The sequence below is a fragment of the Myotis nattereri genome (genome assembly GCF_964212035.1).
Source record: "Myotis nattereri genome assembly, chromosome: 12".
NCBI lineage: Eukaryota > Metazoa > Chordata > Mammalia > Chiroptera > Vespertilionidae > Myotis > Myotis nattereri.
The window spans coordinates 5,621,240-5,645,490 of record NC_138087.1 but is presented as its reverse complement, the minus strand read 5'-3'; the positions used below and the strand labels follow the sequence as shown (position 1 = coordinate 5,645,490).

At 53.0% G+C, this 24,251-nt stretch overlaps 1 protein-coding gene across 1 annotated transcript in view; it reads left to right on the top strand.

Moving 5' to 3' along the window:
- The window catches only part of SYK (spleen associated tyrosine kinase), an 84,436-nt gene extending 62,500 nt beyond the window's left edge, over positions 1-21,936 (top strand). The window contains exons 8-14 of the mRNA XM_081103986.1: positions 3,800-3,884; positions 4,556-4,733; positions 7,971-8,180; positions 8,985-9,174; positions 13,493-13,633; positions 14,269-14,381; positions 20,439-21,936. Coding sequence (XP_080960112.1) covers positions 3,800-3,884; positions 4,556-4,733; positions 7,971-8,180; positions 8,985-9,174; positions 13,493-13,633; positions 14,269-14,381; positions 20,439-20,511 — 990 coding nt within the window. The 3' untranslated portion in view covers positions 20,512-21,936. The remainder of the gene's footprint in view (positions 1-3,799; positions 3,885-4,555; positions 4,734-7,970; positions 8,181-8,984; positions 9,175-13,492; positions 13,634-14,268; positions 14,382-20,438) is intronic.
- The last annotated feature ends 2,315 nt before the right edge of the window (positions 21,937-24,251 follow it).

Here is a 24,251-nt window from a genome sequence, read left to right as displayed (position 1 = left end):
TCATACACATATGTTGGTGCTGATATGGCATAGAATATTCTGGAAGAGTACCGAAAATAGCTGCTTTGGGAGTAGCAGATGGTGACAAGGAGACCCACTTCTCGCTGTACACCCTGTTGTGCATTTCTTTTTTAAAATATATTTTTATTGATTTCAGAGAGGAAGGGAGAGGGAGAGAGAGACATCAATGATGAGAGAGAATCATGGATCGGCTGCCTCCTGCACCCCCCCACCAGGGATTGAGCCCACAACCCAGGCCTGCGCCCTGGACTGGAATCAGGCCCGGGACCCTTCCACTGAGCCAAATCAGCCAGGGCCTGTTGTGCATTTCTAAACTTGCACCTAGTAAAGTTACTTCATCAGTTTTTAAAAGAATTAAATATTGGGGAAAAATTACTCCGATTAATTCTGTGAAACTACTTTTTTTTGGCCAAAAAGGGGGCTTATTTAAATTTATAACAACTTTGAAGTGTGCATTAAATTTTCATGGATGCCAAAAATATCAATAGTTAATTGATAAAAGAATTGTGAGATTTAAACTGTAGGTTGAAAGCATTTTAGTTGCTCATAAGAAATATTTTAGGAGAACTAATATTTATGTTTTCACAAATAGAAGGGGATTTTCCATTATTTAACCAGTTATGAGAAAAGACTACAAGGAATTATTTCAAATATTTCGGTTGTTTAACTAAGGTGTAAATAACTTCCTTCAATTTGTTAATTTGATCTATATACATAGTTTTTAATAATTCAAGCACAAAAAAAGGTGGATGTTAAAGCTTGAATTAAATCTAGCATGTGTGTAGTTAATGAAAAGTGTATTTTGATTTGAAGATGATTATTAGTCAAATAATCTTAAAGTTTATAATAAAAACTTAAGGGCAGATGTAGTTTAAACATTTCTTTAGATATTAGTAACATTTCAATACTTTAAAATATGACAGGATTTAACTGAAGAACACAGGTGTGACTCCCCTCTGCCCGCCCCGTGGTGGGCCTGGCTGTGATGACCCTCCGGGTGGTCCTGGCACCTGGGTGCTTACGCTGGAGACACAGGCACCTCTCCTTCCCTTAGGAGCTGGACTGAGCAGCCTCCTCCCAGAACCAAAGACGGGGTTTCAGTTCCGCAACCCAGAGGCACGTCCCACTTGCCTCAGCCGTGGAGTGTGTCCAGAATTTCAGATTACAGTCCACTCTCCATGTCTTATTCCAACACATACAGTGATGGTTGGAATATTTAAGACATTTAAATACCCAGTCCGCTAGGGTCCCGCTGAGGGAGGAGGAGAGAAAGCAACTCTCAAGTCATACTGGTTGGAAATGCCAAGGCAGGGCCAGGCCTGAGAAGGGCGTTTGTGTCATTCTACTAGTAAAGGGCAAGATTTAATACCTGTGCTTCCAAGGTGAGGGACGCTCATTGTGAAGGTCAGGCGGATCTTCGTGGACCTTAAGGAAACCTCACCTCACCCCGTGCCCTGGCGGAGGAGGCTCCACCGGCCGTGGGACCTGCTCCCCTCTGGCGCTGCGGCCTTCCCACTGGGGACTAGAGCGGGCCGGCTTCCGGCAGCCAGTGCTCCTGAACCCTGCTGGTTCTTTCTGCCGCTGCGATTGTGACAAGTCTGTCTACATCTTCATCACTGCTATTGGCTGATTCAAAAATGTCTTTGAAGGAGTCCAAAAATTACAGCCCAGAAAGGGCATTCCTGGAGCATGCCCAGGACTCCGGTTCAGGACACTGCCCTCGCCTGGCAGCTCCATAGAGCAATTCTGTCTCCCCTTTTGTTCACTTCCGAGTCCCCACTTCTTACACACAGGCACGTGTGACAATGTGTCAGATGCATTTTCTACTTGCAGTTAATCCTGGAAAAAAAGAAAAGAGACCAGGGATTGTGATTTGGAGCCTAATTTTTATTTTGTTACTGTGTAGGGCAGGGGTCCTCAAACTTTTTAAACAGGGGGCCAGTTCACTGTCCCTCAGACCGTTGGAGGGCCGGACTATAGTTTAAAAAAAAACTATGAACAAATTCCTATGCACACTGCACATATCTTATTTTGAAGTAAAAAAACAAAACGGGAACAAATACAATATTTGTATTTGCATGTGGCCCGCGGGCCGTCGTTTGAGGACCCCTGGTGGAGTGGTCTGTTTTTACCAGAGTCCATACAACTGGAAGGGCACACATTTCTCCTTGCAGAAAGCTAAGGCAGCTAGTGCCACCTCGTGGTGCCCTGCTGGTTTGACTTCTGTTTGGAATATCAGCAAAAACAGGAAAAAGGCAATTGTCAACTTTCACTTACACTTCGTTCTCTAAGCAGAAAAGGTGATGCTATTGATTAGGGAGGAATAAATCATCAAATACAAAGCAGACCAAGTAACAATCAATGGTGTAGTGACTAACAATATGATTTTCATTAAATTTTAAATACTAATCAGTACTGTTATAATTCACCATTATGCCTTAGATCTCACGCTCTTTTTCAAAAAAATATTTTTAATTGATTTTAGAGACGAAGGGAGAGAGATGGAAACATTGATGAGAGAGCATCATTGATCAGTTGCCTCCTGCATGCCCCCTACGGGGGACTGAACCCACAATCAGGGCATGTGCCCTGACCTGACTGGGAATCGAATCTTGACCTCCTGGGTCATAGGTCGATGCTCAACCACTGAGCCACGCTGGCCGGGGCTACAGCGGCTCATGCTTTACAAAGTCTTCATTCTCCTTTCCCCTGAGCGTAGACTCCAGCGGTTCGCTGTGGGCTGTCCTGCTAATCGGCACATTCATCCAGTGCTCAGGGAGCATGAAACTTGCTCTGTCTTCATTTCACCGCAAAGTCACGACTGCCCTTTTAACGGAAGCAACGGAAAACCTCCAGCTTCTCTCAGGGAAGGGCCTCCCAGGTGCAGCGCCCTCCTCTGTCCCCGGCGGGCGGCAGGGCGTGGGTCAGGGCCAGGGCTGCCGCGGTGACTGAGGGCAGGTGGGGCCAGTGCTAGGGCACTGATAAGGTCAAGGGAATGTAAAATTTCTACTCAACTCACAGCAAAAAAAAAAAAAAAAAAAAGAGGTTTTTCCATGAGTCAAATTTAGTAGCGATTCTGGTCTAAGTTGTGCTGAGGGTGGGTCAGGAGGCTCGAGATAGAGACTTTCAAAGGGGAAGGCTATAGGAATAGCAGGAATAGATTTCCCCGTTTCACGATGCAAACTTACATCAAAGAAACAATCGGGAGGTTGCCATTAGCACCAGCACAAGGCTTCCTGCGGCCTCTGGCGCCTGCTCCGGTGTGAGGTGTGAGGAGGATGGCTGTCCTGGGTTAGTGGAGGCTCCGCCCCAGAGGCCGTGGTGGTGCCGGCGTGATGGTTGCTGACTGTCCCCGGCCACCCTCCGCTCACCAGATGTCGCTTGGTCTCCGCAGAAGCTCGGACAGAGGCCAGCCCCGCTGCGTGCGCTTTGGAGTGGGGGGCGGGGGGCGGGGGGCAGCTGGGGGTGTTCAATGCCTGCTCCTAAACGACCTCCACGTGCAAGTGAAGAGGAGAACGAGAACCGCAGCGCCTTTGGGAGGCGCAGGGGGAGTCCGAGGGGCTGTGAGCAGGCGGGAGCTCTGCCCCGCAGGTCTGGGGTCCCAGCGGCCGCCCGGGACCCAAGCGGTTTCCCGGAGAATGGGATAAGCCCGTTGTTTCTGCTTCCTTCCTCATTCTTCCCCGTCTTTCTGCACCAGCTAAATGTGATTGTTCGCAAATAAAAGTAGTTCCACAGCAGCAGCAATGCAGAGGTGACCTGCTCCCTGTTTGCGCTTCAGGTCTCCTCGCAGGGGGCCCGGCCAGAGAGCTCCGTGACCTTTAACCCCTACGAGCCGGAGGGAGCGCCCTGGGCCTCGGAAAGAGGTGAGAGCGCCCTCTCAGCCCCAGACGCTTCCTGCGGGTGAACATCCCCCAGCCTCCCTCCTGGCGGGTGGGCCTGCTGGGAGCCGCTCCTCCCGCTGCTCAGAGCTCCCGCCTCCTCAGTGCCAGCTCTGCTCCAGGGCCGCGTCCTGAGGGCACGTCTAGGCGGGTGCTGCGCCCACTACACGCCTGGGGGGGGGGGGGGCAGGGGGGGAGGTGCACCCTGAGCAGCCGCCTGGGCCGCGGGAGCCTGGTGAGGGAGGTGCCGGACGCCTGGTGAGGGAGGTGCCGGACGCCTGGTGAGGGAGGTGCCGGACGCCTGGTGAGGGAGGTGCCGGCGGTGTGAGGCCCACGCCGAGGCCGCCCAGGGAGACCACGCTCCGCGGGCTCAGTGTCCTCTCCGGACTCGCTATCGGGAACGGGCCTCTGCTCGGCCTTCTCGGGTCTCTAGGTGGCCCCAGGACATGCTTTATTGAACATTCGCGCAGGAATGGGGCTCCCGGACAGCGGGCCCTCGGGCGTATTGCTGCCCCACGGGCCGGGTGGGGCCCGCCTGACTCCCCCTGGCCCCATCGCTACCGAAGTGGCCAAGGGCAGCTGTGGCCCCCGGAGGCAGGCGGGTGGATGGCGGGACGTCACCCGCCCGTCCAGCCTGTGCTCCCCACGCCCTGCAGAAGCCCAGAGAGAGGCGCTGCCCATGGACACGGAGGTGTACGAGAGCCCCTACGCGGACCCCGAGGAGATCCGGCCCAAGGAGGTCTACCTGGACCGGAAGCTGCTGACCCTGGAGGACAAGGAGCTGGGCTCCGGCAACTTCGGCACCGTGAAGAAGGGCTACTACCAGATGAAAAAGTAGGTCGGCTCCGGCCCCCCACACCCACCCCGCCCCCCCGCCCCCGCCACCCCGCCCCCCCCTCCCCCGCCCCCGCCACCCCGCTCCCGCTCCCGCCGTGTGGGGCGTGCTGTGTTCATTGAACCCCAAGCACGAAGGGTAACGCCCCAGACCTGAGTCTGTCTTTGTTCATAGTATAATTTTTGTCCACTTCTGGTACAGTTACCATGAAAGCACCCATTATGTATATTAACTATGTAGATAATAATTATATATGTGAGTTTGGAGGTTACACAGGTGTCTTGTAGAGACTTAGAAAATAGAAACAAGTGAAAAGTAAGAATATGAAAATGTCATATTTATACCAGCCAAATATCACCATTGTGAATCAACCATAGTGTGTGTGTGTGTGTGTGTGAGAGAGAGATCTTTATATGCACACACATACACACGCTATTTAATTAAAATGTAATCATTCAGTAACAGTGTTGTCTACTTGTTTTCTTCGATTTTTTCAAATTATGTCTCATTTTTCTTACCCCGAAAATTTCTAATTTCAAATATCATTATTTATAATTATTTATTTGCTTTTACGCATAATTTCAAATAACAATACCTATTATGCAATAATTAGAATTGCTAAACTACTAAAATCTCTTTGTACTTCATTTGGCCTTTGGAAAATTACCCACATGGAATGTTCAGTGAAAATACTAGTTTCCAAAGTCCTTTGGCACAAACCCCCCCTTTGAATATGTGTGTTTGAATTAGTATGTTACTGGTATGAATAAAGTTGGTTTTGTTATTCGATGCTGTTTTAAATGTAAGGAATTTGTGTAAATGTTTTTGAGTAGGTAAGTCGCATGATACAAGGGCCAAGAATGTAGATAAAGGTCAACACAAAAGTCTTGCTCTCCGTCACTCGCCTTCCATGCATGTATGCTAGTATATGTGTGTGTTTTAAATGTATATTTATATATGTTTGAATAATGTTCTCACTTTAGAATATATGGACGCATACCACAGTCATTTTGCAAAATGGGTTCAATTATCCTGTACTAAAGTATACATTTTCATAACTAGTCTGTGATAGTAAATGTCTGGCTTAGCTATATATGTAAATGAGCATAGACATGATTGTGGATACACAACCTCAGCTGGAGGGATCGGAGAGGAAGGCCCCGAGGCCAGGGGCACAGGAGGTCTTTGCAGCACCCAGCACCGCAACTCCCGTCAGCAAACACGGCCCGGCCCCCTTTCCTTGCGCCCTCTGTACTTCTCGCGGCCTCCCCAGTTGCTTTTCCGTGTCGAGGTCTGGCTCAACTTGTTGTTGGGTCCATTTGAAGGTGTTTAGTGCTTTTGATGGTGATATGTACAGTATAATTTTTAGGGTTTGATGTGCTTATCCCTGGTGTTGGTTGAATATGGAAATGGAACTGGCTTTGCCTGTTGACCTGATACCCAGCAGCCTGGCTAAATTCACCTGTTATTTCTGACTAATTATTTCTAGTAACGTATCTTGGCAGTCTTCCACCCAGAAATGTGTCATCTATGACTAATGAGTCTTACGTCCTTCTGTTTGATCCTTGCGCATGCTCCGTTTCTTTCTTGCCTTGCTGTAGTAGCCGGGGCTGCGGCTCAGCGTGGGAGGAAAGTGGCCGTGGCCTTCTTCTCATTCCTGATTTTGGGGAAAATGTCAGTGTTTCCCCGCTAGGTTTGTAGCTGCTCTTATTGGATTAAGAAAGTTTCCCCTTTTTCTTACTTTTTTGAGAGCTTTGTTTTTAATCATGAATGTGTATTACATTTTTTTTCACTGCTGAGATAAACAGGTTTTCTCCTTTATTGTGGTACTTTATACACTGATTGAAGGACATATTTATTGATGAGAGAGAGAGAGAGATGATAGAGAAACATGGATCAGGGGCCTCTCATATGCACCCTGACCAAGGATCAAACCCAGAACCTTTTGGTGCACAGAGGATGCTTCTACCACCCGGCTATACGAATTGATTTTTCAAATATTAAACCCATTTTGCATTCCTAGAATAAACTCTTCTTGTTCATGAATTATATATTCATAATTTTTTATAATTTACTGAAATTTTTATTATTTCTCATAGAACTTTTGTATCTTATGTTCATGAAGGTCATCAGTAAATTATATTCTTGTCATTTCTTTGGCTAGTTTTGGCATCAGGGTAATGCTGGCCTTATAAAAATGAATTGGGGAATTTTTCTTTCCTTTTCTCTATCCTGGAAGAGGCTGTAGTGTTATTTTTTCCCCTTAAACATTGAGAAGAATTGAGAGGTTTTTGCATGTTAATTTGACCCCTACCTCACACCATACACAAAACCAGTCTGGATGGATGGTTGATGAAATGTGAAGGTCAAACAATAACTTGTCTAGAGACAGCATAGGACAAACAGTGCTTCCATGACTGAGGAGGAGGAGGGGTTCCAGTGCCGCTCTGTGCCCATCTGTGTGGGAGAGGGCAACTGAGAGGCTCGCTGAGCTCTGCTCTGCACTGCCTGCGCCTGTCTGAGAGCATGTCAGACCTACTCTGCTATTCTTTTACTTTACCTGTTTTATTCCATCGTTCTCGTTTTATTCTCCCATTGTGGAGTTCAACAAAGGAGCTCCATACTCCCCGCATTTGTGGGAATCGTATCACAGAGAGATGCAGTTTTCAAATCATTCATAGTTAAGTTCCATTCATTGATGTAAGCCCCACTGTGTCAAGATGTTTTCCAGAGTTCCAACATGATCTGTGTGATGTTATTAGAAAATAAAAAAAAAATAATTCATTTTTTTTGCAAAATTGTTGAGGCTTGCTCAAAATTCATAGAGCACTTTAAAAGTTGGGTAAGCTGAACTTTAACAGCACATGCTTGTTATGTCTGCATCTCTGTTCACCTACGTTACATACAATCTGAGATGGCAAATCCCAAAACGTTACCGGAGCCCACTCCTGCCTTGTCTGTCAGGTCTCGTTGGAAGTGACTTACCTGCTCTGTTGTCCTAGGCTTGCTGCTTGGCTGGGGCATTCTGCAGCACCCACCCCCGCCCATTAGTTTTAAACGAAGAATTGTTACTCCCTTTGTCTGTGAAGTGACAGAGCGTTGTTGGGAAACTAGTCACTTACAGCTTCCTACGATGCATGTCCCTTCTAGGCTGTTATGTGTATAGCCTGTTCCTAAAGGACGTTTCCCTCGAGCGAGCCCACTGAGCGGTTCTGAGGTGTGTGGCTTCTTTGCAGAGTCGTGAAAACGGTGGCTGTGAAAATCCTCAAAAACGAGGCCAACGACCCGGCTCTGAAGGACGAGCTGTTAGCAGAAGCCAACGTCATGCAGCAGCTCGACAACCCGTACATCGTGCGCATGATCGGGATCTGCGAGGCCGAGTCCTGGATGCTGGTCATGGAGATGGCGGAGCTGGGCCCGCTCAACAAATACCTACAGCAGAACAGGTACCGCCGCCCGCGCCTCCGCTGCGGCGCACAGAGCACCGGGGCCAGGGAGCCTCCCTCCTCCGTCCTCCCGGGCACCCTGCGAGAGGAGGTGGCTGCTGTCTTGGGGTCAAGTGTGTTTTAGCTCCTTTTGGGCAAAAACGAAAACAAACAAACAAAAACCTCTAATTTGCCAGTTTGGATTTCATTCTCTGCCCGCTAGAGATAGAAAGTCAGCTGCAGAATGTCTCGGCAGTCAGCGTCGCCTCCTAGGAAAGACATGCTTTTTACAAGTACATCTCACGCGCTTTTATAGGGATGACCGCGGCAGCTTGCCTGTCTGGCTGACCTCTCCGTCCCCACGAGTAGTTACTGCTGAGAGCGCCGCTGCGGTGCTGACGGGACCACTCCTAGCCTAGCCGCTGGCTGCTTATTCATTCACTACATTGCGTTTCTACTTAGGCTGTGCCTTTAATCCCCTGGAAGGGAGGCATTGCTCCCACTTCATGGGGGAAAACTGGGACTCAGGGTGGGTTTTGTTTTCTGTCCACTAGTGAAACCTGGTTCTCCTTTAGCCGGAATGGCCAGCCTGCTGTACGCTTGCATGCAGTTCAAAGCAAGCCTCGAAAATGGCACCGTTAAGCACCGGGAGGATGGTGCTCACTCTTGAACAGCTATAGGGGAACAGGGTCCTTTGTTACCACTCGTGAGTCTTGCTGGAGGAGAGTAGGAAGTGAGAGGGCCCACCCCTGTCTGTGAGGCGCACGTCGGCTGTTCCTAAATGGACCCCTGTCCACCGTCACTAATGACACACTTGCCTTGCAGACACGTCAAGGACAAGAACATCATCGAGCTGGTTCACCAGGTGTCCATGGGGATGAAGTACTTGGAGGAGTGCAATTTCGTGCACAGAGATCTGGCGGCGAGAAATGTCCTGCTGGTGACTCAGCATTACGCCAAGATCAGTGACTTCGGACTTTCCAAAGCGCTCCGCGCCGACGAGAACTACTACAAGGTAGGCATAACCAGCCAGCCGGTGTGCAGAGCAGCAGGCGGTAACAATCTGAAGTGCAAATGCATCTCCTTTATATTTTATTATGATGGGGTTTCAAGGAGCAATTTCCCTATTTAAAAACAGCTATGCAAAATGTGCTTCTTAGGCTGGATTCTATTGTTAACATGGAAATGCTGTAATCTATCGCAACCTGAGATTTACTCAGAATAGTGTCTTCCAAACCACGTTCCTTGGACGACAGGGAACCAACAATTAAGTGACAGGAAGAGAAGTTAAGAACACAACCCCATTTACATCACATCAAAGGAATAAAAAATACAGAGGAATAAATTTAACCCGGGCAGTGGAAGGCCTGTGCTTCAGGGGAATCTCCTGACCGGTCAGGCGGCTGCTGCCAAAGACAAGAAGGAAGGCGTGTTGGCGGGGGGAGGGGGACAGGCCGCCTGGGCACTGCTGGTGGGAATGGGCACAGCCACTGTGGAAAGTTGGATGATGGCTCCTCAGAAAATTAAGAACAGAGTTACCTACGACCCAGCAGGCCCGCGTTTGCATACTCTCCTGGAGGAGAGACAGTCGCTGTGTGAGGGAGGTCTGTGGCCTCCATGTTTATCGCAGCGTTATTCACAATGGCCAAGATCTGGGAACAACCTAAATGTCTACCGGGGGGTAAACGGATAGAGAAAATGCACACACACACACACACACACACACACAGCAACTATAAAAAGAAGGCAATGCTGCCATTTGCAACAACACAGATGAAGCTTGAGAGCATGATACCGAGTGACATCAGACAGAACAAGACAAATACTCGACCGTCTCACTTACATGTGAAACCGAAGAAGCTGAGTCCCTGGGAACAGAGAAGGTTCCAGGGCAGGAAGTGGATGAAGGTGGTCAGAGTACAAGCTCCCAGCTGTGAGCCGAGTAAGCGCTGGGCATCTCGTAAGCAAGGAGGTTGCTAAGAGAGGAGATATTAAATGTTCTCACCATGGCAACAACTACACGGTAATTATGTCAGGTGAAGGACGTGCAGCTAACTATACTGTTGTAAACAGCTCACAAGATATATGTGTATGAAATCATCCTATTGCACAAAAAATTAAAAGCCAAGTTAGAACCTGTAAAAAGAGACTACACACTCCAAGAAGATGGTGACATGGAGGGTATTTGGTAAGCAAACAAAGCAAAATGGGGTAAAAGAATAAAAAGTTGAAGGGGATTAAAAAGAAGTGACAGGGGTGGAAGCAAATGAGCGTGGCCGTCGGTGTTTGTGTGCGGGGCTGAGGCCACGCCGCACGGAGCCTGCAGTGCCCACGCCCTTTGCCACGCAGCTGAGACAGGCCCGACGTGGGCACAGACAGGCTCCCTCGTGTGGTCTCCGTAGATGTGTCTTCCACAAATTGAAGGTTTTGGGACACCCTGCGTCACACAAGTCTATTGGCACATTTTTCCAACAGCAATTTGCTCACTTTGCGTCTTTGTGTCATATTTTGGTAATTCCTGCAATATTTCAAGCCTTTTGATTATTATTAGTTTTGCTACGCTGATCTTTGATCAGTGATGTTTGATGTTGCTGTTATTAACGCTTTGGAGCAACATGAACTGCACCCACACAAGACAGCAAACTTAGTAAATGCTGGGTGTGCTCTGATTCTCCAGTGGCCAGCCTCCCCCTCTGTCTCCTTCCCCACGGCCTTCCTGCTCCTGAGACACAACACTATTGAAATTAGACCAACTATTAACCCTGCAGTGGCCCCTATGGCTGCCACAGACCACGGCTCCTCCGATGGACCTGGGCAGAGGAAATGAAACCTCTCCTGTCCCTGGGCACATTCAGATCCCTGGGAGAGGCCAACATGTCAGCACCCAGGAGTCTGGGAGAAGTGGGCGGTGCCCACAGAGCTCGGGCTTCAGTAGGAGGCACCTGCGGACAGACGTGCGGGATGTGCCAGGACGGACATGGGGGACAGCGAGCGGCCGCCAGGGGAGCTGCGGGGAGAGCGCTGCTGGCTCGTTATGGAATCCTAAGGGTCGGGAGCTGCAGCTCCTGGATGAGCAAAGGAAGTGGTTGCTTCAGACGGACCGACTCCTGGCGAGGGGGCCGTGGAGACTGTTGCAACGACAGCCACGGCTTTAGAATCTCACGTGAACTTAGTTGGGGAAGCGGCGCAGGTGTGAGAGGGCTGCCTCCAGGTCTGAAGGTTCTGTGGGCGAGATGCCGTCACTCAGTAGCTGCCGAGAAACCCGCGTGAGAGGAAGTCAATCAATGCAGCCAACTTCACTGTTGTCTTATTTTACCAACTCCCCCCCCCAACCCCCAACCTTCAGCCACCACCACCCTGATCAGCCAGGAGCCATCAACACTGAGGCAAGACCCTCCACCAGCAGCGATTCGGACTCGCTGAAGGCCAGGTGGTGGTTAGAACATTTGAGCAATAAAGTATTGTAATTAAGGGATGCACACTGCTCTCTTAGACTGGATGCGTTTGCACACTTAGTGGACTGCAGTATAGTGTAGACATAACTTTTATGCCTTTACTGTGGTGTCCCGAGTGGAACTCCAGAACCTCCGAGGCCCGCCTCACACACTGTCAGCTCTGTCCATTGTAGCAGGATGTGTAATAACAAAATCCGGAAGCCCCTACTGGCCTCTCGCTGGAGGCTGGTTAAGTTAGTTGTAGGAGATTGATATGAAGCACACAATTAACTCTTCAAAAATGGACTTCATTTGCATGTACTGACATACACATATATCTAAGACACATGGTTAGCAGAAAAAATAAAAAGTAAAGTGCAAAAGGGTACACCTCTAACTTATTACCCCAGGAGCATATGTGCCCTGTTTACACTTGTATGTGTATCTTTCTGGAAGGATCCCAGGAAAGCTCTCAAACTCGGTTGTCTCTGTGGACTAGAAGCAGGAGGTGGTGGTGGGCATAGCTGCTGAAAATCTAAATCTAAACATAAAGCACAACGTGGACGTGACAGGTGTGGTCAGTGTGGCACAGAGAGCGGCCGGCACTGTGGTCTCACGTCCATTCCCCAAGGGGCCCCTCCCGACCCGCCTCCCTCTGCCCCAGGGACTTCACCAGATTAAAGTGACAGCCCGGGAGGCAGCAGGCCACACGGACCCCGAGCCCCTAAGCAAAGGCCTTTGGCAGGCACAGCTTGGGTCTCTTACTACCCTCTTTAAAATGAGAGCATGTAAAGTGATACTGTCAGCAGCCTGTGCCAAAGCAGGGAGTGCTGGCTCAGAGCTGCGGACAGTGCACCTGGAGCCGCCGGGTTCCTGGGCGCCGGACCTGGACGCGGTGATCCACGGGGCTCACCTTGTGACCGGCCCAGGGGCTGTGAGGGCCAGAGGAGGAGGTGAGAGAAATGACTAAGATACACAAAAGTCCATCTCAATCATTTAAAAATGTATTTGAAAATGAAGTTTAAGATTTTCAGATTTAATCGTATGTTTAAGATTCATACCAATTACATGCACACATGTATGTGGGTGCACACTCACACACACAGCACCTGCATGTGTGCACATACACATGGTGTGTTGTGAGTCATGATTTCATTCTTTTTTTAAATTGTGGTAAAATACCCTTAACATAAATTTTACCATCTTAACTATTTTCAGGATTACAGGTCAGTGATGTGAAGTACGTTCACTTTATGTACAATAATCTCCAGAATTATTTTCATCTGACCCAGCTGAAGCTGTACTCACTACAAGCTAGGCCCCACCACTCCCTCTGCACCCGGCCCTGCGCCCCCTCTACTCCCTGTCTCTTCCTCGGCGACTCTAGGGCCCTGGATGAGTAGAGCCGCACGGCGCTTGCCCCCTTGTGACTGGACTGGCCTGTTTCACGCAGCACCTGGAAGGGCCCCTCGTGGCTCAGCCAGGCCGGCGCATGTGTCAGAATCCCTTCCTTCGGAAAGTAGGGGAGGGAGGGGGTAAGGGGAAGAGATCAGCCGAAGGACTTGTATACACGCATATAAGCCAAACCAATGGACATGGACAACAGGGGGATGGGAGCATGAGTGTGCGGGGAGGGGGGCGGGGGGGGAGGTTGGGAGGTTAATGGGGGGGATGGGGACACATTTGTAATACCTTAACTAATTAAAAAAAAAAAAAGAATCCCTTCCTTCGGAAGGCTGGGACACCCGCTGTATGTCGGAGCCCATTCTGTCTGTCTGTCTGTCTGTCCTTGGTCAGTGGGCGTTTGGGGTGCCGCCTCGGGCTCTGGTGAGCAGAGTTGCGTGGACACAGTGTGTGTGAGTTTGTTCTCACTCAGGCGTCCGTTTGCCTTGCTTCCAGGCGCAGACGCACGGGAAGTGGCCCGTGAAGTGGTACGCCCCCGAGTGCATCAACTACTACAAGTTCTCCAGCAAGAGCGACGTCTGGAGCTTCGGGGTGCTGATGTGGGAGGCGTTTTCCTACGGGCAGAAGCCGTACCGGGTCAGCCTCTGCTTCCCGTGTCCTGTCCTGCGGCCTAGTCTGTCTGAACAGATGAGCACCTGACACCATAGTCTTGGCCTTGCTTCTGAGGCTGTGCTGTCTTTTGACGGTCAATAGGACCTCAGTTTATTCTAAACGGCAGGAGAAATAGCTCATGCTAGCTGAACAGTACATCTTTTTTTCATTGCATATTATGCATGTAAATATGCATAAAATGTACCCAAATCAGCATTAATTAAAATTGAAATAGGAAGTATGGCTATTTCAGTATCAAATTGGCAGCTCATTACAGTTTGTTAGATTTTTTTAAACCAAGGTACACATACCAAAAAGGGCGCAGTTGCTAGGATGCAGCTTGATGAACCTTCACAGATGGAACATGCTCATGAAAGCAGCCCCAGATGAAAACAGATGGAACCCAACTCCCCTGCCCTGCACGCACGCCTCCCGCCAAGGGTCACCTCACTGACTTCCAGACCTTAGCTGGTGCTCCTGCTTTTGTTCTTGCTATCACTGAAATTGCGCTTCATGTACTCTTGTTTCCCTGGGGATGGCAGATGGGAGGTATTTGTGGCTTTGTTTTGTTTTGCTGAGTGCTATGTTTAAAAATCTCAGGTGTATTTTACATGTTTTAGGGGATGAAAGGAAGTGAAGTGTCTGCTATGCTGGAGAAAGGAGAGAGGATGGGGTGCCCTCCGGGGTGCCCGAGGGAGATGTATGAGCTGATGACCCTGTGCTGGACCTACAAGTGAGTACCCCCCTTCCTGCCGTCCACGCAGCCGCTCGGGCACAGCGTGCCGGGCTGTCTCCCCTGGGGCAGGGTGTGCGCCCTCCTGCACCAGCGGGGCAGCTGCCTGGCTTTCTGGACCAGGCACTTCTATTCTTTAGTCTAAGAATAAGTTTAGACAATGACTCTAATCCCGGATGTCAAATTTAAGTGTAGATAATATTGGCGGGGTGGGGGTGGCCACAGTAGAAAGATGTCCCTACGTCTGGCCCAGTGCTGTGGGCCGTACTTGGCGACAGAGGGTGAGGGGTACTTGGAGGGAAATGTGTACTTTCCTAGTTCCTGACCACCTTTTGGAGTGGGCGTGGACACGATGCTGGCTGGCTCTCAGATGAACTGTGAGGTAGCACTGCCACTGCCGAGGAGTGCCCCAGGCCTGGGAGGGTGGCCCTCAGAGCGCATGTGATCTTATGGCAGCTCAGCAGGAAGGGAGACCCATCACACCTGGGATCAGGGAAGAATAACACCTGGGATCAGGGAAGGATCACACCTGGGATCAGGGAAGGATCGCACCTGGGGATCAGAGAAGGATCACACCTGGGATCAGGGAAGCATCAGACCTGAATTTCAGGGAGGGATCGCACCTGGATTTCAGGGAAGGATCGCACCTGGGATCAGGGAAGGATCACACCTGGGATCAGGGAAGGATCGCACCTGGGATCAGGGAAGGATCGCACCTGGGATCAGGGAAGGATCGCACCTGGGATCAGGGAAGGATCACATCTGGGGATCTGGGAAGGATCACATCTGGGGATCTGGGAAGCATCGCACCTGGGGAGGCACTCATAATTTGCAATAGATTTAATAATGTGGGTACTAGCTCTGCTCTGAGATACAGTGGTTAGTGATGCTGGAGCATCCTGGGAAAGAGGAGTATTGCAGGTGCCACCTGGGACTCTGCACCCAGGGAGCACCACTCACCACGGCTGGGCGTGCATGTAAGAGATCTCACTCTGGTCTAGAAGCAGCATGTGGTCAGCCCAAAGGGAAAGGGCGGTATGTCCAGCTGCTGGTGCTGACCTTCTCAGAGAAAGGCCCTTTCTGTACCAAAGCTGCCCGCTGGGCCCTGGGCGCTTCTTGAACTGGGCTGTCAGTGCCAGCCAGGGAGAGAGGCAAGAAGGAGACTTTAGGTGGGGTGTCCATTCTTTGAGTCTTGACTAACTACACCCCATGGGGCCCAAACTAGAATCATTAGACTCATTGACAGGTGGGTTCCGGCCATTTTCAAAGTGGAACTCAAAGGTCTGGACTAGAAATTGCGGTTGGGGTGGGTCCTACAGGAAACGGAAGACCAACGGCCCTGAGTATGTTACAGACCTCGACTCGACACCTTGCACCTGCACTGACTCAGGCCGCAGCCACCTGCCTGGAGGCACCTCTGGAAGGCAGGCAGGGCAGAGGGTGGACCTGCCCCTGAGACTCCGGCAGGAACCAGGGCACCCACGCTTCTCTCCCAGCACCCGTTCCTCTGCGCGGCCCGCGGGAAAGCAGGGGCTGGCCTGGCTTTCGCAGGGGCTGTGTGCTGTGCTGCTGGCGGGGCTCGGGGCCCTGGTGGCTGTGAGGCGTCACCGGAGCAGAACAGACCCAGGTGGGGAGATGGCGAGGCCGTGGGAGGGCCGCCAGGGCCGGAGCCTGGGGCGTTTATAGCTCTCCAGCCTGCCTGCGCCGTCATGTGGAAGGTTTCACTTCCTCTGAGAAAAATGAATTTGAAATCATTCTGAGACAGGTGGAAAAAAGAATTAAAGTGGACTCTCGGGAGATGGTTAAAGCTAGCGTTCTGCTCTGAATGTGAACCCTGACGTGTTATTTCTGTCCGCTGCTCTCCGCGGTGGATGCTGACCAGTGAGGAGTGGAAGGGTGTGCAGGGGGCACTCAGCGGGAGAAGGCGTTAGGGGATGTGCTCCTTGGGGGGACGGGGGGTGGTGATGCAGCAAGGCACCCCAGCTTGGCTGGGGGAGGGGTGACTCAGTGAGGTGCCCTGGCTTGGCTGGGGGAGGGGTGATTCAGTGAGGTGCCCCGGCTTGGCTGGCAGAAGGTGGTGATGCAGTGAGGCACCCAGGCTTGGCTGGGGGAGGGGTGATTCAGTGAGGTGCCCTGGCTTGGCTGGCAGAAGGTGGTGATGCAGCGAGGCACCCAGGCTTGGCTGGGACTGGGGTGATGCAGCGAGGCACCCCAGCTTGGCTGGGACTGGGGGTGATGCAGTGAGGTGCCCCGGCGTGGCTGGGACTGGGGGTGATGCAGTGAGGTGCCCTGGTGTGGCTGGGACTGGGGGTGATGCAGTGAGGTGCCCTGGTGTGGCTGGGACTGGGGGTGATGCAGTGAGGTGCCCTGGTGTGGCTGGGACTGGGGGTGATGCAGTGAGGCACCCAGGCTTGGCTGGGACTGGGGGTGATGCAGCGAGGCACCCAGGCTTGCTGGGACTGGGGGTGATGCAGTGAGGCACCCAGGCTTGGCTGGGACTGGGGGTGATGCAGCGAGGCACCCCAGCTTGGCTAGGACTGGGGGTGATGCAGTGAGGTGCCCCAGCGTGGCTGGGGGGATGGGGCGGAGAACCGGTGCCAGATCTGCTCACCGCCTTTGTCCCCCTGGACACGCGGCGCTTGGTGCTGCTGCCGCCAGGCCCAGGAGGGAGGCGAGGAGGAAAGGGCGCGTGGCAGTGGCGGGAGGGCAGGCGGAACTGCTCTGAGACAGTTGTCCCTGGCCCAGGTGCTTTCCAGCGGAGACTGAGGTCACAGCCAAGGGAGGTCCAGGTGGCGGTCTCCCCATCACGCCACCCAGGGACGCTGTCCAGGGATCTACGCAGACCCCTCCTCCAGGAATGGGCAGCAGGGCCCAGGGGTCCGTGGAGGAGCAGCAGTGATGGCGGCCATGCCCCAATTAGGAAGGACGAATCCTCATCACACTGAGGTTCTTGTCCCAAAAGCTGGATTTCGGAAGCTTACAGGTTTCTACGGATGCCTGGGTGCGGGTGCCGGTCAGGGAGCGGTGGTCAGAGACTTTGTCTGCTAGAAGCAGTTAAATGATGTGCAGTTGAATGAAGAAGAACACACAGAACCTTTTGGGAGCATGGCCAGCCAGGAGGCCGGGGAGTGCAGGAGCTGGTGACGGGGAGTCACCTCGGCCAACCTCACAGAGACCCACCCTCCCCGTAGGAGCCTGCGGGTGAGGAGGAGAGGAAGTGGCTGCCTGGGCATGACGCCTGGGAGCTTCCAGAACCTGGAGTCAGTGAAGCAAACACAAACGACCCCTGTATAGTCTCCAAGCTTTCCTCCACTGTAAACAGTCAGCCACCTTTTCCAAGGTGATTGATTTTATTTTTTTCTATGTTTTTATTGATTTTTTTTTAGAGAGGACAGGAGAGGGATAGAGAGATAGAAACATTAATGGGCTACCAAGGTGATAGATTTTGATAGCTAGGTATGTAGGTAGGAAGGTAGGAGGGTAGATAGGTAGGAGGGTAGGTGGGTAGGTAGGTAGGAAGGTAGGTGGGTAGATAGGTAGGAGGGTAGGTGGGTAGGTAGGTAGGAGGGTAGGTGGGTAGGTAGGAAGGAAGGTAGGTGGGTAGATAGGTAGGAAGGTAGGTGGGTAGGTAGGAAGGAAGGTAGGAAGGTAGGTGGTAGGTAGGTAGGTGGGTAGGTAGGAAGGAAGGTAGGTGGGTAGGTGGGTAGGTGGGTAGATAGGAAAGTAGGTGGGTAGGTAGGTAGGTGAGTAGGAAGGTAAGTGGGTAGGTGGGTAGGTAGGTGGGTAGATAGGTAGGAAGGTAGGTAGGTAGGTAGGTGGGCAGGAAGGTAGGTGGGTAGGTCGGTAGGTGGGTAGGTGGGTGGGTAGGAAGGTAGGTGGGTAGATAGGTGGGTTGGTAGATAGATAGGCAGACAGAAGGGTGGGTGAACGGGTGGATAGAAAGGCAGATGGATAGTTACATATATTGATTGATAGGTGATGGGTGGAAGAATAGATACATAGAAAATAGGTAGACAGATCAATAGATAGATAATAGGTGACAGATGATAGATCAGTAAATCAATACGTGATAGGTGGGTGATGGATAGGTATGGTGGGATAGATAGATACCAATAAATAACAATTTACACAGAAAGACATGCCCACACACCTGAGGTCGATGGCAGATGCCCCGTGCATTGCCCTTCATTTCCTGCGCGCGGAGACACTCCCTCCCGCAGGTCACACCTCTGGGCTGGCGGTGCGGGGCCAGCAAGAGCATCAGACCACACAAGCATGTGATGGCACATCGCGGTGGGTGCTGCAGCGCAAGCTGCCGGGAGCACAGGATGGGAACAGGGTTAGGGGTCTCACTTCTGTTAGGGTCCATGTGGCCCCTTTGGACGGGGTTTCCACCTGACAACTACAGGGTGGGGAGCTTGGGGTCAGGAAATGAGAGGGAAGAAGGGGTGCGCCAGGCACAAGGGGAAGAGTGGACAAAGCCTCGGCCTGGGTGGAAGGTGGGCGGAAGCAGCGCAGGCCCAGGATTTGCGGTGCCCCCCCTGCCCAGGCTCAGGTTGTCCTGGGTTCCTCCAGGCAGCCCGACCCGTGCAGCAAAGGAGAGGCTTCCTGGGACCCGGGCCGCTGCCTTCCCTGAGGCCCAGTCTGTTCTGTTTCTCTACACGAGTTTCCTGGTGCTCAGCTGCTGGGTGAATGAATCCTGCACAGCAAGCTTCAGGCAGGTCTTGTGCACTCAGCGCCAGTAGTCGGGGCAGAACTTTCTGATTTGCAAAGATGGTCAGTGTGTGTTCCCTTGTCTGTCGGTGTGGACACAGTTTCTGCCCGTGTTTCTGCACCCCGGGCTTGGCCACCACATTCCTTCCCAGACCACAACCTGGTGGCCAGGACACGGCCCCCACGGCGAGGCCAGGTCCCAGCCTGACCACAGCGGCTGGTGTTCTCAGCAGGGCTGCTTGCTCTTGAAAGCTGTAGGTGCAGCCATGACAGCAGGTCTGGAATGACATCATCTGTGATGACATTGATGAGGTGCCAAAGACCTAACTCTTGCTTATAGCAATAGCCTATGGTCAGATTGGTTCGGTTATATGTTGTTTCGCTTAAAGTCACAGACCCACTGCGGACTTACTCTATGTTGATGCCATTTGACTAGACGACCCATTTTGGTTCTGTAGAAACCGCTCTGCCCTTACAGTGGTGGGTGACCCCTGGCCTCTTGCACGCTCCCTAGCTGTTCTCACACCTACACTGAACCTTATGAAATTGTAGTCGTAGGTCAAAAAGGTTGACTTTGGGCAGTTCGTAGTTTAATTTCAAGTTTTGTTTCACTTATTGGGCAAGTTTACCCACTTAAAATATAGCCAAAAATCTTGCAAAATAAGAAAAATTATTCCCAAACAAGGATAGGTTCTTTGAATTTTAAGAAATACTTGCTGGCAACAGGTCCTGCTCAGAGTGCCTGTGGTAGAGCAGAGACGTGTGACGTTTGTTCAGAGACTGCAAATTGTGAAAGGCTTTTCCCACGGGGTACTGACGCCATTACGGCACCTGGCAAGCGACGACGGGGAGGCCTTGCTGTGCTAAGATGACGACAAGGCCCGTGTCCCCACTTCTGCCCGACAGGCTCTGAGTTTTGATTAGACCTTATCAACAGCACATGCTCAGAAACCCTGAGCCATCCAGTTGGGGGGGGGGGGGGAGGGACAGTTTAACTGTGGTTACTTTCTTCTTAACAAGGTTATGAGTCAAACCTAACGGTGTGTCCGAGGCATGTTGACCAATGATACCTTCCAGACGTGGCTGTTTTGCTACATCCTGGGTTAAAGGATCCGGAGTTCCAGTGCAAAATTCTCCATCTTTAAGGTGGAATGAGCCACCCTGGTCTTGCTGAATGCAGATTGGGTTCTGTAGGTCCAGGAGGGCTGGGAGCAGGACATGCTGAGAGCTGCAGGTTCTGGAGGAAGCCACCAGGGGGCGCACATGCACACTCGCCCCAAGGCCCAGCTGTGGCCTGCTTGTCACCAGGGCGACTGACCGCTAATGTCTGTCTTCCCTTTCCAGCGTGGAGAGCAGGCCTGGCTTCGCAGCGGTGGAGCTGCGGCTGCGCAATTACTACTACGACGTGGTGAACTAAGACTGTGCCGGTCGCGCCGCCTGTGAGCAGATGAGGCGCAGGCCAACGTATACAGTCACTGATTTTGAGTCTCCATCTCCCTCTTCCCGTCGGGAGAGCCAGCCTCACGGGACATGCCTGACTGTGGTCCCCAAAGCCCGTCCCGGACACACCCTCCACAGAACAACCGCCCGCCCAGGGAGCATGGGAGAAAGATGGACAGCAGGGGCAGAGGGCTGTGGCTTCCTCCGTGTCTGTCGTCTGAGTGGTTCCCCAGGCTGGTCATCTGCAGGGTCTGTGTCTGGAGGCCCTCGCTGTCTGTCCAGTCCTCTGGCTCCCGGCTGCACCGGAAGCCGCCGCCCAGAGACACCATGTGCACTGAGCGCCCCTCGCCGCGTTTCGGCGTGCCCGGGGCAGGGACACGATGCGACGGTGAGGCAGGCAGTGGGAGGAGGGACTTGCTGGAACGGGCCACCAGACTCGCCCTGGCCCCAGAAGCTTTCCCGATGGCAACGTGCTTGAGGCTTTCACAGGTCACTTTCTACCAGCGCGTGTGTAAGGCGTAGCCAGGCAAGGATCAAGTCAGGACGCTGCTTCTGCTCTGTGCCCTCTGAGCCAGAGACTCATGTCTCCTGAGGGTGGCCTGCGGGAGGGGTGGCGTGGCTCGCGGACCCCAGAAACCCTCTCCCGAGGCCACTCTGAAGACTGTCCTCACGCATAGACGGTGACCTCCAGGGAAAGGCTGTCTGTCGCCTGGAGCAGGAGGAGGACAGACAGCAGGCCGCTGCCACTGTGTGGAGCCCATGCCTCCTCTGCCTGGAGAGGGTGCCGCCAGCACTCTGCCTGCGTCAGCAGCGGGCCCCGGCCAGGGCAGGTGGAGACGAGTTCCTACAGAAGGTGTGAATCCATAATAAAGCGCAGACCCACTTCTCGCCACAAGCAGGCTTTACTGGGTGTGATTTGGGGCTGAAGATACAAAACCCAAGAATTATCTTCTCATCCCCTGGTCTTAATTAATCCTTAACTAGTGTCTGATTTTACTCAAAACCATTGCTAGTCAGTTTTGCTGTGGCTCTTGAAAACTAGAGCTACTTAGCCATCCTCCTTGGGTCAGTCACATCACACACTCAGACCGTCCCGTCTCCGCTCTGCTCACACGTTGCAGGGGTGCATCCCCCGTGCGCAGCCGCGAGGCCCTGCTCCGAGGGGAGTGCGGCTGGAGAACGCAGCGGGGCCCTGGCCTGGCAGGAGACGTCAGTCATGGGGCTCCTGTTGAGAAACTTTTAGAAACCATTCCTTCTTCTAGAATTGTGCTACCTGGTGGTTTAGTGGTTTTGTTAGAGAAGATCCCTGTGTGCTGAGCAGATAGTCCAGTGTTCTCAACCTTCTGCCCCTTTAAATACGGTTCTTCATGTTGTGACCCAACCATAAAATTATTTTCGTTGTTACTTCATAACTGTGATGTTGCTACTGTTATGAATCGTCATGTAAATATCTGATATGCAGGGTGGTCTTAGGCGACCCCTGTGAAAGGGTCGTTCAACCGCCAAAGCGGTCGCGACCCACAGGTTGAGAACCGCTGATAGTCCAACCAGTGGCAATACACATAGTGCCTGAAATTGAAAGGTTAATGATGAAGCCTGTAGTCAGGTGATTCAGAACCCTGAGAGGAAGGGCTGGGCACAGCGGAGATGACCTCTGAGGAAGGCTGCTTGCTGTCCCTCCTGGGCCCGAGGTGTGGGGCAGGCCAAGCCGCAGAAGGCGTCGCCCATGCCCCCACCACTCCTGCCCCTCCCAGAGGCGAGTGGGCAGAGCGAGGAGGGCTGGGAGCGGCAGCCCCCGTGCCGGCCCGGGGCGGTGTCCCGTGTGTGGGATCCCCGCTGCGCCCTGTGTCCATCTTCTCTAGTGAAGGGTCCTGTGCCAGGTCTTCCCCAGGTCTGCAGCGGAGGGGAGGGCGGGGGAAGGAGCCACTGCAGAAGGATTTGTGCAGGGAACGAGCTGAGCCTGGAAGCTGAGGGCTCCGTCCTGGCCGCTGGCCTGCGCTTGGTTTTCACGCGCCTGCTGCCTTCTCCTGGGCCTAGCCACGTCCTTGCCTGGTCTGGCTCACTCCACGTGCTTCCCACGCTGGCCCTGGTTGAGTGGGAACAAAGGACATCATGGACAGACAGGCTCCCTGGCCAGGCCAGGCCGTGACCGCTGGGGCCACCACCCCCCGGAGCCCGAGCAAGCAGGGCAAGTTGTCTCAGAGGCAATACTGCACCAAAGCCACCTCAACTGCAACCTGTCCTCTTCCAGGGCTTCTAATGGCTGTTTCCATGGCTGCCATTAAACTACTAGAGGCCGGTGCCCGACATTCAGACCTCTTGCAGTCCAGGACCCCTCAGGGGATGTCTGAGTGCCGGTGTAGGCCTGCTTCCCCCGGGGGATCCTAGGGCAATCGGACACCCCCCGAGGGCTCCTTAGCTCTGTCCCAGAGGGTAGAGGCTCCGGCCACCGCTGATGCACTCACCGGCTGTGAGTCCGGCTTCTGGCTGAGCGGCACTCCCCCTGGGAGTGTACTGACCATGAGGGGCAGCTCCTGCATTGAGTGGCTGCCCCCTGGTGGTCAGTGCACGTCATAGTGACAGGTCGTTCCACTGTTTGGTCGATTTGCATATTAGCCTTTTATTATATAAGGATGGAGCATTGAGGGAAAATGCGCAACAACCCTTCCTCATTCATGCACAGAGCCAGTGTCCGGGGCTGCTTCTCTCCACAGCGCCCACAGGAGACACTGCACCCACAGACCACGGAGGTGTGGGCACTCCTCCCTCCACAGCGCCCACAGGAGACACTGCACCCACAGACCACAGAGGTGTGGGCACTCCTCCCTCCACAGCGCCCACAGGAAACACTGCACCCACAGACAACCCTTCCTCATTCATGCACAGAGCCAGTGTCCGGGGCTGCTTCTCTCCACAGCGCCCACAGGAGACACTGCACCCACAGACCACGGAGGTATGAACACTCCTCCCTCCACAGCGCCCACAGGAGACACTGCACCCACAGACCACCGGGTGTGGACACTCCTCCCTCCACAGCGCCCACAGGAGACACTGCACCCACAGACCACGGAGGTGTGGGCACTCCTCCCTCCACAGCGCCCACAGGAGACACTGCACCCACAGACCACGGAGGTGTGGGCACTCCTCCCTCCACAGCGCTCACAGGAGACACTGCACCCACAGACCACGGAGGTGTGGGCACTCCTCCCTCCACAGCGCTCACAGGAGACACTGCACCCCCAGACCACCGGGTGTGGGCACTCCTCCCACAAACACAGCGCCCACAGGAGACACTGCACCCACAGACCACTGAGGTATGAACACTCCTCCCTCCACAGCGCCCACAGGAGACACTGCACCCACAGACCACGGAGGTGTGGGCACTCCTCCCTCCACAGCGCTCACAGGAGACACTGCACCCACAGACCACGGAGGTGTGGGCACTCCTCCCTCCACAGCGCTCACAGGAGACACTGCACCCCCAGACCACCGGGTGTGGGCACTCCTCCCACAAACACAGCGCCCACAGGAGACACTGCACCCACAGACCACCGGGTGTGGGCACTCCTCCCTCCACAGCGCCCACAGGAGACACTGCACCCACAGACCACGGAGGTGTGGGCACTCCTCCCTCCACAGCGCCCACAGGAGACACTGCACCCACAGATCACCGGGTGTGGACACTCCTCCCTCCACAGCGCCCACAGGAGACACTGC